The sequence below is a fragment of the Gobius niger genome (assembly GCF_951799975.1).
Source record: "Gobius niger genome assembly, chromosome: 16".
NCBI classification, from domain to species: Eukaryota; Metazoa; Chordata; class Actinopteri; order Gobiiformes; family Gobiidae; genus Gobius; species Gobius niger.
In genome coordinates, this window is record NC_136867.1 from 8858552 (window position 1) to 8873770 (window position 15219).

At 45.2% G+C, this 15219-nt stretch overlaps 1 protein-coding gene across 1 annotated transcript; it reads left to right on the forward strand.

Moving 5' to 3' along the window:
* Positions 1 to 416: 416 nt before the first annotated feature.
* Positions 417 to 13390, forward strand: LOC306976112 (G patch domain-containing protein 2-like). Its single transcript, XM_079573977.1, has 9 exons — positions 417 to 492; positions 949 to 1599; positions 5685 to 5746; positions 6287 to 6445; positions 6651 to 6721; positions 6792 to 6856; positions 6922 to 6961; positions 7058 to 7149; positions 13320 to 13390. Exons 2-9 carry the CDS (start codon positions 953 to 955, stop codon positions 13336 to 13338), a joined length of 1155 nt encoding a protein of 384 aa, XP_079430103.1. The 5' UTR covers positions 417 to 492; positions 949 to 952; the 3' UTR covers positions 13339 to 13390.
* The last annotated feature ends 1829 nt before the right edge of the window (positions 13391 to 15219 follow it).

Genomic DNA, 15219 nt, shown 5'->3' on the forward strand with positions numbered 1-15219 from the left:
TTTGAACTGTCTTCTTTGGGCACATGAAAGAAGTAGTAAATTAGTTTTTGCTGCGACAACACAAGCTTTGAGAGATACTGAACAATTGTCACTCATTAAACAGACCAAGATGAAAGACTGAATTCAAGTTAAGGACAGGATTTAGAATGTAATCTGAAGAAGTAAGTCTATATGATAAGCTCCACAATTAGAATAAGTAAGTTGGTTGTCCAATAGCTTCACGGGGAAAAACTGAAAAGTAATTGAGTTGTTAACTTGGTGAGTAATAGTTGACTTATTAAGCAACATTTTTAAAGCGCGTGCAGCCCTCAGACCCTCCATCAGCATCACGAAGGCTGCGTTTAGTAATAGTAATGTTTTATCCCCAAAACAACTGCGGCAGAGACGCGCTTCTTGACAGCTGCGTCATCGCGTCACCTGATTGGCTGAGAGCAAGGCGGAAGTGCGTGTGGTGCCAGCTGTAGTAAAAAACAAAACAAGAGGACGCTAGCGGTGAGTGTTGACATAAACGCGGTGGTCAAGGTGGCCTTTCATCAAAGCCAGTAAAAGCAATTTAGCACAATAACTGTATTTAGCGTCTCTATTCGACACATCGAGGCTTTGCCCTCGTCGCGCTCTCACGTGTGAGATGTTATGTAACACACAGAGCATGCTGCTGCTCATATTTGCCTCTGCTGTCGAGTGCTTGCAGCATTTTCTTGAATATGCGCATAGCGAGCCGTCCCTGTAACGATCGGACATGAAGGGAGCTTGTTTCGCTCATAGAGCTGTTTAAATACCTGCTTATTAAAGAGAATGTGGAGCATCGCGTTAGGATTTCATAGCTGATTCATGACAGTTAAACCCGTGGCTATTATGCTGTAGTTTTACCTTATATGGTTTCCCATATTAACACATTTGTATTGTGTGAAATCATGCACATTGACAGTGTGATGCTGTTTTGTTTAGCACCATGATGGATGAGCTGGTGCAGGACCTGGTGTCGGCCCTGGAGCAGTCCTCAGAACAGAGGAAACTGGGAGAGCTGTGGGAGGAGATGATGCTCAACCCTCTGCAGCAGCGCAGACAGGTGCGGCGGCGCAGAGCACAGCGGCGCCACCGGGAGGCCTCTGTGTACCCCTATTGGCTCGAGGCCTCCGAGTCCAGTATGGATGAAGCCTCCAGAAGCTGCAGGAGAAGCCTGGCTGCTGCCTCTGTGGCCAACTGCAGTGACTCTGATGAACTGACTGTCAGCAATCACTGGCACAGGGTGAGCAGACGTCCGCTCAGACCCAGCCCGACCTCGTGGCCAGACTATGACTCCTACACTGAGAACACTCCGGTCCGTCCACTGCGGAGGAGGAGAAAGGTCAAACGCGTGACCTCTGACGTCGGCACCCGGATGCAGACGAAGCTGAGGGTTCCAAATGTGAACCGCAGGCAGAGGCACCGGCCGCCCGGGGTGCAGCATCTGTCTGGATCGAAGAGCAGGCCTGGTGGCTGGGTGAGGGCAGACCAACAGACAGAAGGAGCCAGGCTCATGGGACAGGAACACTGGACGAGGACGCTCTCACAGGCCAGTGAGCACCAGGATGGGGCAGAGGAGAAGATGTCAGATGGGTATGTGTTGAATGTACAGTGAAAAAGCTTTTATTTGTTGCAAAATGTAGAAACTAGAAACATGTGCGCAATAAGCCAAATGTTAACCATGGCATTGTTTTAAAAAGTCAAGATGTGCCCAAAACGTCATCAGCCCTTTTTACCCTTTAGATGGAAATCGGCTGAGGCAGTTAAACCCGTAACATAAAAGTCATGGGCATAACTACTTTCAGACAGACGCAATTAAAGCGAGCGACATTTAGGATGATATATATTGCCTGTCTTCATCTACCCAGTTGTCAATATTCAACGTGTCCTCAACTAAACTGGAAAAGTATCACAATCATGGCCCTCCACTTTAACGTATTGAGTTGACATTAAATATGAATGATAGACTCTCTTCATCCTCATCTCCTGTAGCAGAAATAATCACTAGGGAGGGATCTTTGATAGCTTTGCCTGCGGGCATGTGCCAGCTCATTATTCCCTTTCAAGAATTATTGTCAAGTAAATAAGTGACTTGGTGCTTTATTGATTTGTTTTGAAATAAATTCTGTCTTGGGCCAGTAATTAAAGCGGAGTATGTGCCAGTGTCCCAATGCTCACTGTCTTATGTGGCTAAAGTAAATGAATCGGACATGGCCTGGGACACTATAGTAATAGAAAAAGGGCATTGAAAGACAATTTTCAAGACGCCTCGATACAAAACATGCATTAAAATATATTTTCCTATACTTTAATAGTTCATGTTCATGTATAATATAAATCAGCCAAAAGCTCTGACATTTGTGGGATCACATCTGTATTCTGTCATTATGTGTCAAGTGTAAGAAATGTAAGGAGATTATTGTTTGATAGTCAGTAATGGCTTGGACTGAAAGCTTTACATCGAGACGTTTAATTTGTGCTGACCTCCCTAGCCCCTTAACGGTACTTGTTTTCTTACTTTATGGAAAAATCAATAGCGGTTGTGACAGAAAACAGCTCCAGAGCAGAAATAAATGGGAACATCATGGCACACTGTCAATCATTTCTCGCTTACACAACGCCAACACTACTGATTGCTGCTCAGTATACTGTCACACTGTACTGAAGGCTCAACAATCTAATGGTGAAGTCCAGGCCAAGGCGTGCAATATGACAAAATGGCAGCGCTTATGAGGGGTTGACAGTGGTACAACAGCGAAATTTATACTCTGAGAGTGCATGGGCCATTTCTTGTCAGACACAGATGCCATTGCTGAGATGTCTTTTAAACCGAGTGTTTGGCCGCTATTTATTCTATTAACCTTTTCCTGTTAAAGACTGCATCTCCTCAAGGTCACACACTGGCCCTCAGTGTAGCGGGAGCAGATGCTGGTGTCTCCAGTTGGGCTCTACATCCTTCATTAGACTGGGTTTAGCCTGATGGCAATAGGGCCACCTGGCACTCAGGCTGGCCCTGCATCAGCCCTCCTCACCTGTGGGTACAAACTGTCCCGGGCTCAGCCTAGACCCCCAGCTGAGGGCCCCTGCTGCACAATAGACAAAGCCATTGTCGCAGCCTTTCACTGTTTCATGTTGTGGTTTACAATATGAGAACTCTATTAGGAGTTTTTTAGAAACTGCTGCACTATTTGCCAAAGTTAATTTTCATAAATCTCTGAGACTAATCCAATTACAGCAGCTTAGGGAGGGTGGAGTAACCTTATAACCAGACAGCCATGGAAAAGGGCATGGACTCGGGCTGGAGCGCCTTGTTTGAAGAAGCCACACATCCATTGTTATCAGCACTTTGCCCCCCTCCGTCACAGTTCCATCTTTTTTTCTCTGCAGAATGAGCTTGAGCTCAATAAATGACGGCTAGCCTGTAATCTCTGAGCAAACTGCCTGTGCCTCTCCCAGGAGTTCAGGATTATATCCTAATGATTACTTGCTCATCTGGATACTGTTGTGCTTCACCTCCTTGGCTTGTATTGAAGCAGTGGGGCCAATGGGGAGCTGAGTTCAGCCCCAAAACACAGCAATGCATTTTTCATTTTGCCCTTGGCTTTGTTTCATCACGGACACATTGTACATTGTGTAATTAAGACGTATTTAAAGTATCTCCTCAGCTGGGGGATGTCGGTCACACTTGGACTCAGACCAAGAACTCATCGTGTTTGTAGTTCATGTTTGTTGACTCCTTTTTCCTCAGAGGTCACTGGTGCAGAAGACATGTTGTCTTTGGATGAAAGGAAAAATGGTTTCTTAATTATTCATGCTATCAATTAGGAAGTACTTAATGGAAACGGTCTCACATGAAGCACTGTGTTGCTCCAAGCGACAACACATTACACCTTTAATACAAATAAATACTTAATGGGAGACTAATGAATTGTTTATAGTTCTACTCTTTCAGCTGGCTTTAGTTAGATCATCACACATACTTGATCGAAGGCTTAGAAATTTAGAACACACTAGTTTGTTGGAATGTCCAGGCCTGCGCTATCCTGCGAGAACAAGAGCAGTAAAGAGGGTGAACAAGGAATGGAGGAGCTGCCTTGCTGTTGCTGGTACAGACATCTTCCTATTCCCCAGAGAAGCCACTCGTTCACATCTGCTTCTTGTGGATGTGAGGCCACTGTTGCCTAACCATATGGCTCCAAGTGTTGCAGACTGGATGGACATTTTTCTAATGTTGCTGTCACTGGCGAGCATCTGCAATATGGCAAAACATGGTATCAGCGCTTATCCGACCCTGGAGTCTGCCCTATTAGCAAGGTCAACGGTGACGACCCGAGCGTAAAATGCAAGGCAATCAAAAGGCCCCCTCCCTTTAGGTTAAGGGGAGTGGATTTAGTGACTGCTATGTAAAACACGGTTGAGATTACATTTATAATGTAGCATAATTCTTACTCAGCTAAACTCGTGCGCAGCTGCAGGACTCACAAAGAAGTTTTTCTTTTCTTTTTTTTCTATTTGATGTGGGTGACGGCACAAACACTTTTGAGCAAAATAAAAATAATGGTTTACACTTGCATTGTGCTTTAAAGCCTGTGTTACAAAGTTTATCAAAGTGCTGCACTGTAGTCATTATTCATTCACGCCATACTTGGTGGTGGTAAGCTACTATTGTAGCCACAGCTGCCCTGGGGTAGACTGATGGAAGCAAGGGACCAGTCTGTGCCATCAACCCCCGACCACCACCAACCACTCACTCACATACTACATTCATTCTGGCCTATTGTACATGTTTATAAAGGTAGGGGAAACCGGAGTACATGGATGAAACCTACTCAGACACGGGGAGAACATGCAAACTCCACACAGAAAAGCCCCCTCCAGCCGGGAATCGAACCCGGGACCATCTAGCTGTGAAACACTAACCGCTGCCCAAAATGTGGAACTCCTATGTTATAGGGGGTAAAAAACATCTATATAACATCAAATTCTATCTTTACGATTCTAATAGTCTATGAAATAGTAGTGACCACTGTGACAAAACTTCCTTGTTTTCAAGGAATGGTCATGTAACACAGTTCCCTTTACCTTCGTCTCATCAGCTTCTCTCCTCCACACAGTGACCTTGAAGTGTTCAGAGGTCAAAGTGCATGATAGCTGAGGTGTTAAGAAGACGGAGACCCATCACAGGGCTTGCCCCGGGCTGCAGAGAGCGGCAGAGGGACTGTCCGGGCTGAGCAGCCACAGCAGATGTTGGCCAGTTGTTGTGTGAAGAGGCCCCCCAGAGTGGGACTCACCCAGAGGGCGGGGGGGTCTGGGGAACACGTTTGACTCTCCTGTCATCCTCCACAACACAGGCCCGATTAGATTGGAGCTGACAGCAGAGGATATTCAATTAGACTGTGCATGTCACTCAGACTCGCTCCTCATGCCTTTGTGTTTGGTATCGCAACAAGGGAGTATGCTGCACGCTCCTGTCTTTTAGTGTCATTTTCATTTATGTCGACCTCCAGCTCCGGACTACTTCATTATTTCTTGTTTTGAATGATACATGTTTAATATCTTACTTTCCAGATGCTGTCCAATAGAAATGCATCTCATCTTCTGGACTACACACTAAAGAAGGCTTGAATCTTTCTAAGATTGTCCCTAGCAGCAGCTTATGTTTGGTTTGTCATTTGCAGGGAGACCAGCAGTACCTGCAGCAGTGATCCCGGCCTTTTCACTAATGATGAAGGCAGACAAGGTAAACCGGTCTACCTTAAAAACACATCAGTAACAATGAATTTGCCACAGGGCTCAGTCCTGCCTATTCTTAAAATGATGAATAATGAGTATTAGGACAGTGACAGAGAATGCAAGGGCATCTCTGAGGTGTGGATGCAGTGGCTGGTCACTGGGCAGCTAAGCGCCTCTAATAAGATGTTGTCATGTCATGTTAATGAGCGCTGAAGCCTTTGCTCTCCTTATTAGCTGTGGAGGGGCGAGGCACACTCTGATTTAACAGTTGTCACTACACCTCGACTGTAAGAGCCATGCGAGACTAAAATGCAAGTCTGCCACTGACAAAAGCTACTGAATGGTAGAGATTTTGAACATTACCAGTCTGCTGTTTTCATCATGACTGCAATATACATTTGCTCCTATCATACACATTAGCAGGTTCAAGCGCATTTCAGTGGGTGTACTAAAAATGTAAGTTGTACTTCTATGTGCATGTTCAAGTCTTCTATCTATTTACAACAACAGTAGCACATGAGTAAATGAATGTGTTTGTTGTGTTAAGGTGATGATGAACAGAGTGACTGGTTTGTTGAGGGGGACTGTGGAGTCAGAACAGGCGTGGCCAGTCTTCTTCCTCACTGGGATTCAGACAGCCAGCTGTCTCTGGAGGAGACCTGCTCCTCACTAACTTTCCTGCACCCAGCACGGCCTTCTCGCAGAGGTACAACAAGTGAAGCAATTTATGCTCCAGTATGTCCCCTACTGAGCTTGGGCTTCTTTTTTTAAACAGTTCAAGCTTAACAGTTTCGCTTTGACTGTGTGAAGATTTGGTTGTTTGTTGATTCATAGATTATAAAAAAAAGAACCATGTAAACAGAACCCTCACTGGTGACATGGATTTAATGAGTATAAATATTGACTTACAGGGTATTGTTCCCGTTTTCCTGGCTCCGCTGCCTGCTCCATCCGAAAGGAGAGAAGACGATGTCCAACTAAGGTTAGTGACGACATCACCACGCACAAGTGCATTATGACGAACAAGTTATTTATTTATTGAACTCTTTTAGGGGCGCAGAATGCCTGTATTTGTGAAGAGACTAAGACCCTTCTCTGAAGAACGCTATCAGAGAGAGTGAGTTTCAAAAAGCATGTGTTTATTTCTTATTGTACAGTGATGAAAAATGTCTTATTTTTCAGTTTTTGGCTGTCCTCCTTGGGGAAGCGAGACCAAAGCCAGGCATGTTGCACCGTTGTTGTTTTTGTTCTGTTATTGCACAACCTGATGGGAATTTAAAAGTTTTAACTAGAAAATGTGAATGTGTTTGATTTCCAGTTGAACACATTGTGCCCATCACCCGTGCGTCCTATCGACATGGTGCCGGAGAGCCCCCTCTTAAGATGCTCCACCTCCGTATGGACTAACAGGTAGCTACACCAGTTATCTGTAAAGGACATGGCGAGTCTATGGTCAGCTCATTTAAAAGGAATAGATTGATAATTGGTCTGCTACTTTAAACTCCTGCTTATGGCACTTTGTAGATGCTGCTGCTTTGAACAGCAAACATAACCTCTCCTGAGTTTTCAAGGTCACTATTTGGACACAGTGAAGGAGTATATGTTTACGTAGTTGTAATGCAGATTTATGTCCCTCCATGTTTGGGGCGGCACACAGAGGTTTATTCTGAAGATGTTTGTCAAAGTGGTGCATTGCTCGCAGTCATCCCTGGAAGTGTTGGATGTGCACAGGAAGCCTTTTGGCCCGCGAGACAGTGGGACCCCACATTTTATTGTCTCTACTTTTACTGTATTTATTGTGCATACTTAATTTTTGCTTCACACTCTCTTCCTCCGTCGTCTCTCTCCATCATCATCTCTCTTGGGTTATTCCACAAAGTGCTCCGGCGCTCTTGATGAGGGGCAAATACACGACTGCTATGAAAAGCCCCTGACTTCTTAGGGCTTTCTTTTTCTAAACTGGGCCTTTTTTCCTCCACCTGAAAGGTTCCTTCAGATTCCAGTTTGAGGCATTGTGAATACTAATTTCTCTCTATTAAAAGGCCCTCATATCCCTGCCATGCTCTCATTTGAATGCTGGACTCAGGGGAGACCTCTTAATTCCTTTATAGTGGGATTCAAGACCCTTCACTTCAAAAAGTATAAATCATACTCCCAAATGATTGAGGGAGAGGGGGGGGGGATTTGACGAGAGGGGCTTCTGATGTGTCCCGTCGGACGGCACGAGCTGATTGTCTCTCCCAGAGCTGCCGAAATCCAGTCTCCTCGGTCCTTATGCCCCAACTCTGGCTCATGTTGACTTATTCACTGGCTGTTTGGCGCCAAATGCACCATACGAGGACCCAAAACTCAATACCATTTTATTATTTTCAACAGCTTGCTCGCGGGATAAATCTCTGCCCGAGTACATCTGACTTCTCTTGTTTGTTCCAACACCCTTGAGAGAAAAGCGTTTTCCTCCGTGGAGCAGTTGTAAGCATTAATCTTGAGGGCGGCCCGCCTGAAATGATACTGTATTTATAAAAGCTGTCATCTCCTGTTTAGCAGCGGTTGACGGCAACGATCAGAGATTTGATGCTAAGTGATAAAGGCCCCGCGCTGTTTATCCTCGCGCCGCCGCGTGGAGAGGCCCCCGTGCTCTGCGAGATTTGAGGGTAATGCTCAGAAGCGCCGATTGTGTTAAAATGCATAACCGCCTCCCGCCCGAGGCTCCGGCGGCAGCTTTTATCTATTGACTTATTTATTCCTAAATGACACTTGCGCTGTGAGATAAATCATAGTCTCGGGCCACTCCTTTCGCCGGTCTCTTTTTAATTGTGAGATCTCGGGAGTCAGCAGTTAGTATATTGGTGTGAGTGGCCTATTGATTATTGATTTGGAGCCATTGATCATGTTCCCAGGAGACCCTAATCCTTTCTGATTCATTTGAATACCTCTATTAATCTTGAAATCCTGCTCACACCTGAAGCACCATGTTCCCTAATGGAAATAGATGGCGATTTGGTAACAGCGCCTCCCGACCCCTCTTTTGATTCATTAATGTTAATTGATATATTTGCTTTTAAGTGCGGCAGCCAAAATTACAATTGACCCTGTGTCAGTGGTGTTTTACTCTGCACCTCAAGGGACGGAGCTGCATTCAGAAAATCTATGCTGGAGTGGGAGCTTCTTTTGGCCTTTCATTGTGATATTCCTCTTTTCACTGCACATCACGTCATTTTGTCTGTTTATGCAACAATATAAACACCAATCAGGGTAGAACAGAATGGTTAAATGAAACAGGTGTTTGTTTTTTGGGTAAAAGCTGCAGTTTTATTCTCCTCCTTTGACTCTCTTCTGGTGACTCTGGCCCTGGGGAAGTGACATGAAGTGACGGACTGACGCGCATTACCACTAAACGCATCAGAGAATGACTTTTAATCCCGCAGGCGTAACCGAGTGAAATAATGCCACATTTAAACGGGCATCGATTTTAGAATTAAAAAGTTAGTTTGCAAAGATTTACTGTGGGGAGTTCAGTGCTTGAGCTCTTTATCAGGGGCGCAAATGGCTGGTTATGTGCTGTCCGACAGAGGCGCGATTGAGGGATCGATAGGCGCGTGATTTACTAACTGGAGTACAGGTAATCAATAAGTATAAAAGTAAATGAAATATGCATTACTAGGGTTTTATTAGCGAAGGGGCAGCACGGGGAGAATAACAGTCAGGCCATTTATTTTTATATCTATTGATTATACAACATAGAGACTTGGCTCAAAGCGCAGGCTGCTCCGCTCTCGACACCCGCGCCGCGCGCCCGCCTTGTGATTTATGGGTGTTGAGGTCATGGAACATGCCGCTGTTAAAGGCTGCCCAGACGGGGCCTGATTGTAGCGCGTGGCTGTTAGGACAGGGCGCTCCTCGCTTGTTTCGCTGCTCGACATGATCTCCGTTTTACTCCTCCCTGGGGTACGCTTCGTAGACGGAGCACTTGTCTTATATTTATGTGTGTGTGTGTTTATTACTTAAAGATAGTGCATGTAGAACAAGCCCCATGCTTTGTGATGCCTGATCTAATGGCTAAAACCAGTTTGCAGTAAACTGAAAAGAACTCTCTCTGATCAAAATGTTCACTGCTAAAAATCCTTGCACCTTTCCCCAAGTCTATTTAGTGCTAGTGCAAGCCTCCAATACTCTAAATATGAGCCGTGTAGTTTCAGCTTTATACAAAATGATCAAAACGTGACCATTTCCTCTCCCAGGCAGCCTAACATCAACCCAAGAATACTTTGTAGAGAGGACATGACGAGAAGGAAGAGGAAATCTGAAGTGCCAGGTTACTGCCATCTTTTCTTTGCACAGCACCGCACACATAAGCATCCAGGCTGTTCAATGCGCCGTTGCTCGAAGTGAGTAGAAGTTGCGTTGTGTTTAAGTGTGACGCGGAGTTCGCCCGATTGGAAGTGGCACCAGGCGGCAGTGTGAGCGCGCGTTTCCAAACCAGGGCAAAGTGTCTTTTTTCATTAGAGCGGATTGAAATTCCAATTGGTTTGTCCACCTTCACTGTTGTGTCCCTTCGCCGTGCTCTACCCTCGCGCTATTTGTCATTTAAATAACAAACGCTGGTGGGTGCCTGATTTAGTGAGGGTTGTGGACCTCTGATGTATATTTATTTCTATTTCCGCGCCGCAAACTGTACCGGAGTCCATCACGCGCTGGAATAAAAGAGGTGGAATTCAGAAACAGCCAGTGCTTTGCTTGTATACAGATTGCATCCGTTTATTGCGCTGAGTGATGGAACGGCCACTAGCTCTGTCCTTCACCTCCCGTGTGCTCAACCACTTCCCATTAAAGTAAAAAACATCCACCTCATATTCACTCGTGGGGCATCGCGCGGCCACTGAACAGTTCTATTCTCCGTCGGGTGAAGTTTACACTGTTTTCAGTTCTTGATGTCGTGTGACTCCCAATGTTCATCTGGATTAGTCTTTAATCAGAGCATTTGCGGCTTCTTGAGTCTGTTGTCCGCTACATCTACTGTGATTTATCATAGATCCCATGTCAGCCAATGTCAGTTTCTGCAGCTGCTGCCGCTCTGTATAAATCTTTACCTTGGCAGCCGACTGCAGCCTGTACCTCCGTAATATTGCTCATGCCAGGAGCTGCTCTTCCACTCTGACAAGCCTCACCCTGCCACTGTACTCGGATGTAAAATCAAACTTAATAAGCTTTTTTGATTTGCTGTGTTTAGAGCCTCACTTCCTCGTGTTGCTCCCTTAACGTGACAGCTGATTCTTCTGTGAGTCGGAAAGAAGTCGATTGCTCTATCTGTTAGTTCTTGATTTGAAACTTCGTAATCAGGAGTGAAAATGGTGTGCGGCCGGAGGTGTCTCTCTGTGCTCCGTGGGGAATTACTGTGGCGGTCCCCAGCTGTTGCATTGTCTTCTTTCCTTACCCTTTTAGCACTTCCTCAGCAGTGTGGAAGGTACTCGGAGGGGGGGGGAAAAAACACAACAACTTATCAAGCTGGGTATCTGTTTGGATTAGACGACCGCTCCATTTCTCAGCCTTAAATTGGCCATTTTCGGCTTTTCTCGCCTGACAGTACGACTCCAACTCTACTACAAGCTGAATCTTGGAACTAGTTGTGTTCGATTATGGAGGTGACTCTTGAAATATTCCCATTGGGTTGTAAAATGATCAGTAGAATTTATTCTGCCCAGTGTGAGTTATTTGTGGGATAAATCTGCAAAGTTTTAAGATGCAGATGGACTTTGAGTCTTGGCTGGTCTCATGCACAGGCTAATTAATTACTCCAATTCCCATCTCCCCTGCTGTCTTCTGTAATGCCCTTCATCTTTATCACTGGCTCCAAACAGTGGCAGTAAAGACGCATTCAAACCTATTGTGTGCGTCAAACAGAGAGCTCATGGTTGTATCGCCGCTGGAGTCCCTTGTATGCCCGTCGTGTGCCCGTTTGGAGCTCCCGTCTCTTAGCCGCTGCAGACGCCTCGTGACAGATGACCTGCGGCTGAGGGCCCTCCATGTTCCTGCCCGGCGGTCCGACCCCCCTCTCATTAATGCCCAGGCTGGTGCGAGGCCCGTGTGGCAGCACAAGACAAATAACGCCAGCGCTCAGCCATCACTTCTGCTGACAGAAATGCAGCCCACCGCACTATTTCGCCCTCTCCGGCTCCACTTTGCACTCTGCTCGTGTCCTTCAAAAAGCCCACAAACCTGCACCTGCCGCCGCTCAACACAACTTTGACAACGGCCGAGGCTGTTGCTACAGGCTGGGCTCGACACTCAGGGCCGGTGCTGAAATAGAGCTGCATTTAGGACGATTATTTTGGTTCTTTAGGCAGAGGTCTCAGGTCTGTAGGCTGCTTTTATGATTTGCATGTTTGCAAACCATCTTGCTGGGAGGTCTGCTTTAAGTGTGTGTGTGTGTGTAAGAAAGAGAGAGAGAAGAATGGAAAAAGAGAAACACAAAGGCTAATCATTAAAGCGCTATTCAGCCCTGTTCATTTAAGTGCGGGAATCAGCAGGCCCATTACTGTCAATGTGTAATTAGCTGATTAATAAACAGGGAAGGGGAGTGCTCAGGCAGCCTGTAATGATTGTTTTTAGAGAGCATCACGAGAGCTTATTAAGATGGTAAGATGGTTCCATTCAGTGTCCCATTATCACCCACAGTAAACGCATGTACTGTAATTCTCCTATTGAAAGAAAATCCCTTTATTTCTTCATTGACCTTGATGTAAAACCACTTGGCCGTAGTTGTCTTTCGAGTGGTTATATTGAAAGCTTGTTAATGCATGCAGTGTAAACCCATATTTCTACTGTGCGCCACATACTAGTAGTTACCCAGTCATCTTGAAGTCAGGTAGAAAAAAAAAAGACTTAACTTTTGATTCAAAGCCTTAACTATGTTTAAACAGAGTGTTGGGGTTGAACCTCAACAACGGTTAGTCATCATTCCCTCAAGAAATATTAATCAATTATCTTGGCCGCCGGATCAGTTTGGGGAAGAAGTCATCTGGAAAGAGGCACAAGCAGATATAATGGGAGGGAGCAAAAGCACATGCCAGTGAATGCTGTAATGCCTAATCCTTTGAGACAGCCCAGAGCCACAATGTCACTTCTAGTTTCCTTGTCCTCTTCTCCCAGACTGCCTCACAAGTGTCTGGGGTGACCGTTGAAAACTTTTGTGTGGGATCAGGGCAGATTTATTTATCCCTTTGAAGCAGAAGAGCAGGTGAGCGAAAAGAAGTTAGGTCATGGTTCTCTTCCAGGTGGACAAAAGGCAAGTGCAAAAAAAAAAAAAAAAGGGCAGAGCATTTGGTAAATGAAGTTTAAAACTGTAAGGCTTCTTAACCAGAGGAGTGAAGTTATGCCATGGCAGCAAAGGAGATTGGCCTTGTAATGAGCGTGTCCAAGTCATATGGAGCTAAATTGGATTTGGCTCACTTGGCCAAAACCTCATTAATACTCAACCTATTTAAGCAGGATTTTTAGAGTTACATCTCAGCATCACCAGATACATTTTCTCCTGTGTACACTATTATAAATGTTGTATGTTGTTTTTTCTTTGTTTGCAGCTCGCAGTCTCTCCCATAAAGATGAGCTGAGACGAGATGCCTCTATCCAAGAAGTATTTGGGGCATCGAGGGCACTTACCCCAACATGACCAATCTGAACTGACCTAAAGCCTATGCAGGCCTTAAAGACAATGACTTCAAAGAAACTGTTGTGAAACACTCCAAACTTTGACTTTCCAAAGTGATTGGAAAATACAAAGCACATCATTAATCTTCAAATCAGCATGTTACTGTTGAAGCCCATCTTTGCAGGTAGTATGTTAAGCTTGACAAATGGTAATGCAATCAAGGCTTGTTAAGGTCTCCGCTGCCTCTTGGAGGAAGAACACAGCTTCAAGAGGCCCCTCATTTGAGTCAAGACTGTGCAACTGTTTCTGCTCAGTCGCCAGGCCACCTGCTACTACACAATCCAACAATTATGGCCATTTTTCTAGAGCAGCGTTTGTCAGCAGGGACACTAGAGGCAAAGACAGTACCTCAATAATGGTTTTACAGAGACTGAAGCTCCACACAGTGGACTCTACCACATGCTGCTCTGAGTTCAGAGAGGCAACCTCCAGTGGAGAACCTCATAATGTACAGGAGTCCTATTAGCATGAGTTTGAACTGCTACACTTACTACAAAGATGCTCATTAGCACAACACAGAGGGAGAGTAGACTCGGTCTCAGGCTCCCATCCCCTTGGCTCACTGTCTGTATTCAAATGCTTTCCATTTTGTTTAAGTTCAAGGTCCTCTGCAAATTTATTTCAACATGAGGCTTTTCAATTGTGCGCAGCTTGGCTGGTTTTGGAGGAAAATAGGCCGTGGATTAGCTACAGCCAGTACAGAGAAATGACATTAAAGTCACACTTTTATACCTGCTTCATGGTATACACTCCTATACTCCACTGGCATCTGAAACAATACATCTGTCATGAGATGAGAAGTCTGCCATGGCTTATTCTCGAGTAAACCGTGTATGTTAAAAATATATATATGTATGCTGTACATAAAGCTGTGCATTGTCCCTTAAACAGCGAGCCAGAAGTCCCCGTAGCAACAGCGATCGCTTGGTATGCACAGAGTATTCTGATAAGGAGATAACTTTTTAATGTAATGAACTACTGAATTACCAACCACATATTGTATGTCGTTTTGGCCGCTTTTAAAGCCGTATTCAAGTGAAGAATCGCATTTAGGAGAATGAGATTTGCCAATTAATGTGAGTTATGTGTCTGCAATAATCCGTGTGAGAAAGCTTTATGTGATCATGTTGGCCAGGGATGACATTTATAAATGCTGTGTGTGCACACTGGTCTAAATGGATGCCTCACATAAGACATACCTCCACAGGAATCAGTCAAAGTGTTGAGGCAGAGTGCACCTCCTCCCTCATCCACCCCACCAGTCTCCAGCAGCTGGTCCTGAATATAACCCACTCCGAATGCAACTGACCATCTTGCTCAGAAGTGCAGCTGAAACACTTATGCATGTCCTGAATATACAGAATACTACACAGATACTTCACTATTCTGTATTAACAGCAGCTGGTTCATGGTATTTAACAGTGTCTACTAAACAGTAATGATGCTCCAACCAAAGTGCACACCTCAAAATGAATTCCTAATAGCAGGGGAATAGGGCTCCGTGCGACTAGTCAATTGCCCTGTTACTGTTAAGGAATCCGGCGGGGCTGGTACTCATATTTCATCCCAGGTAAAGATTACCTGTCAGTCCCATGGGAGATGTATTGATCTGTTTTCCTTTTTCCGCCAGCAATCACCTGACAAAGGCACCTAGGAGGCGAGTGAATGAGTGATGCCTGGCCTGTCTGCGGCTGAATGGGGGCTCCCAGTGTCCACATGAGGGCGGGGAGGTGATGAGTTTCAACGCACATAATGGAATCATAAAGTGCGTT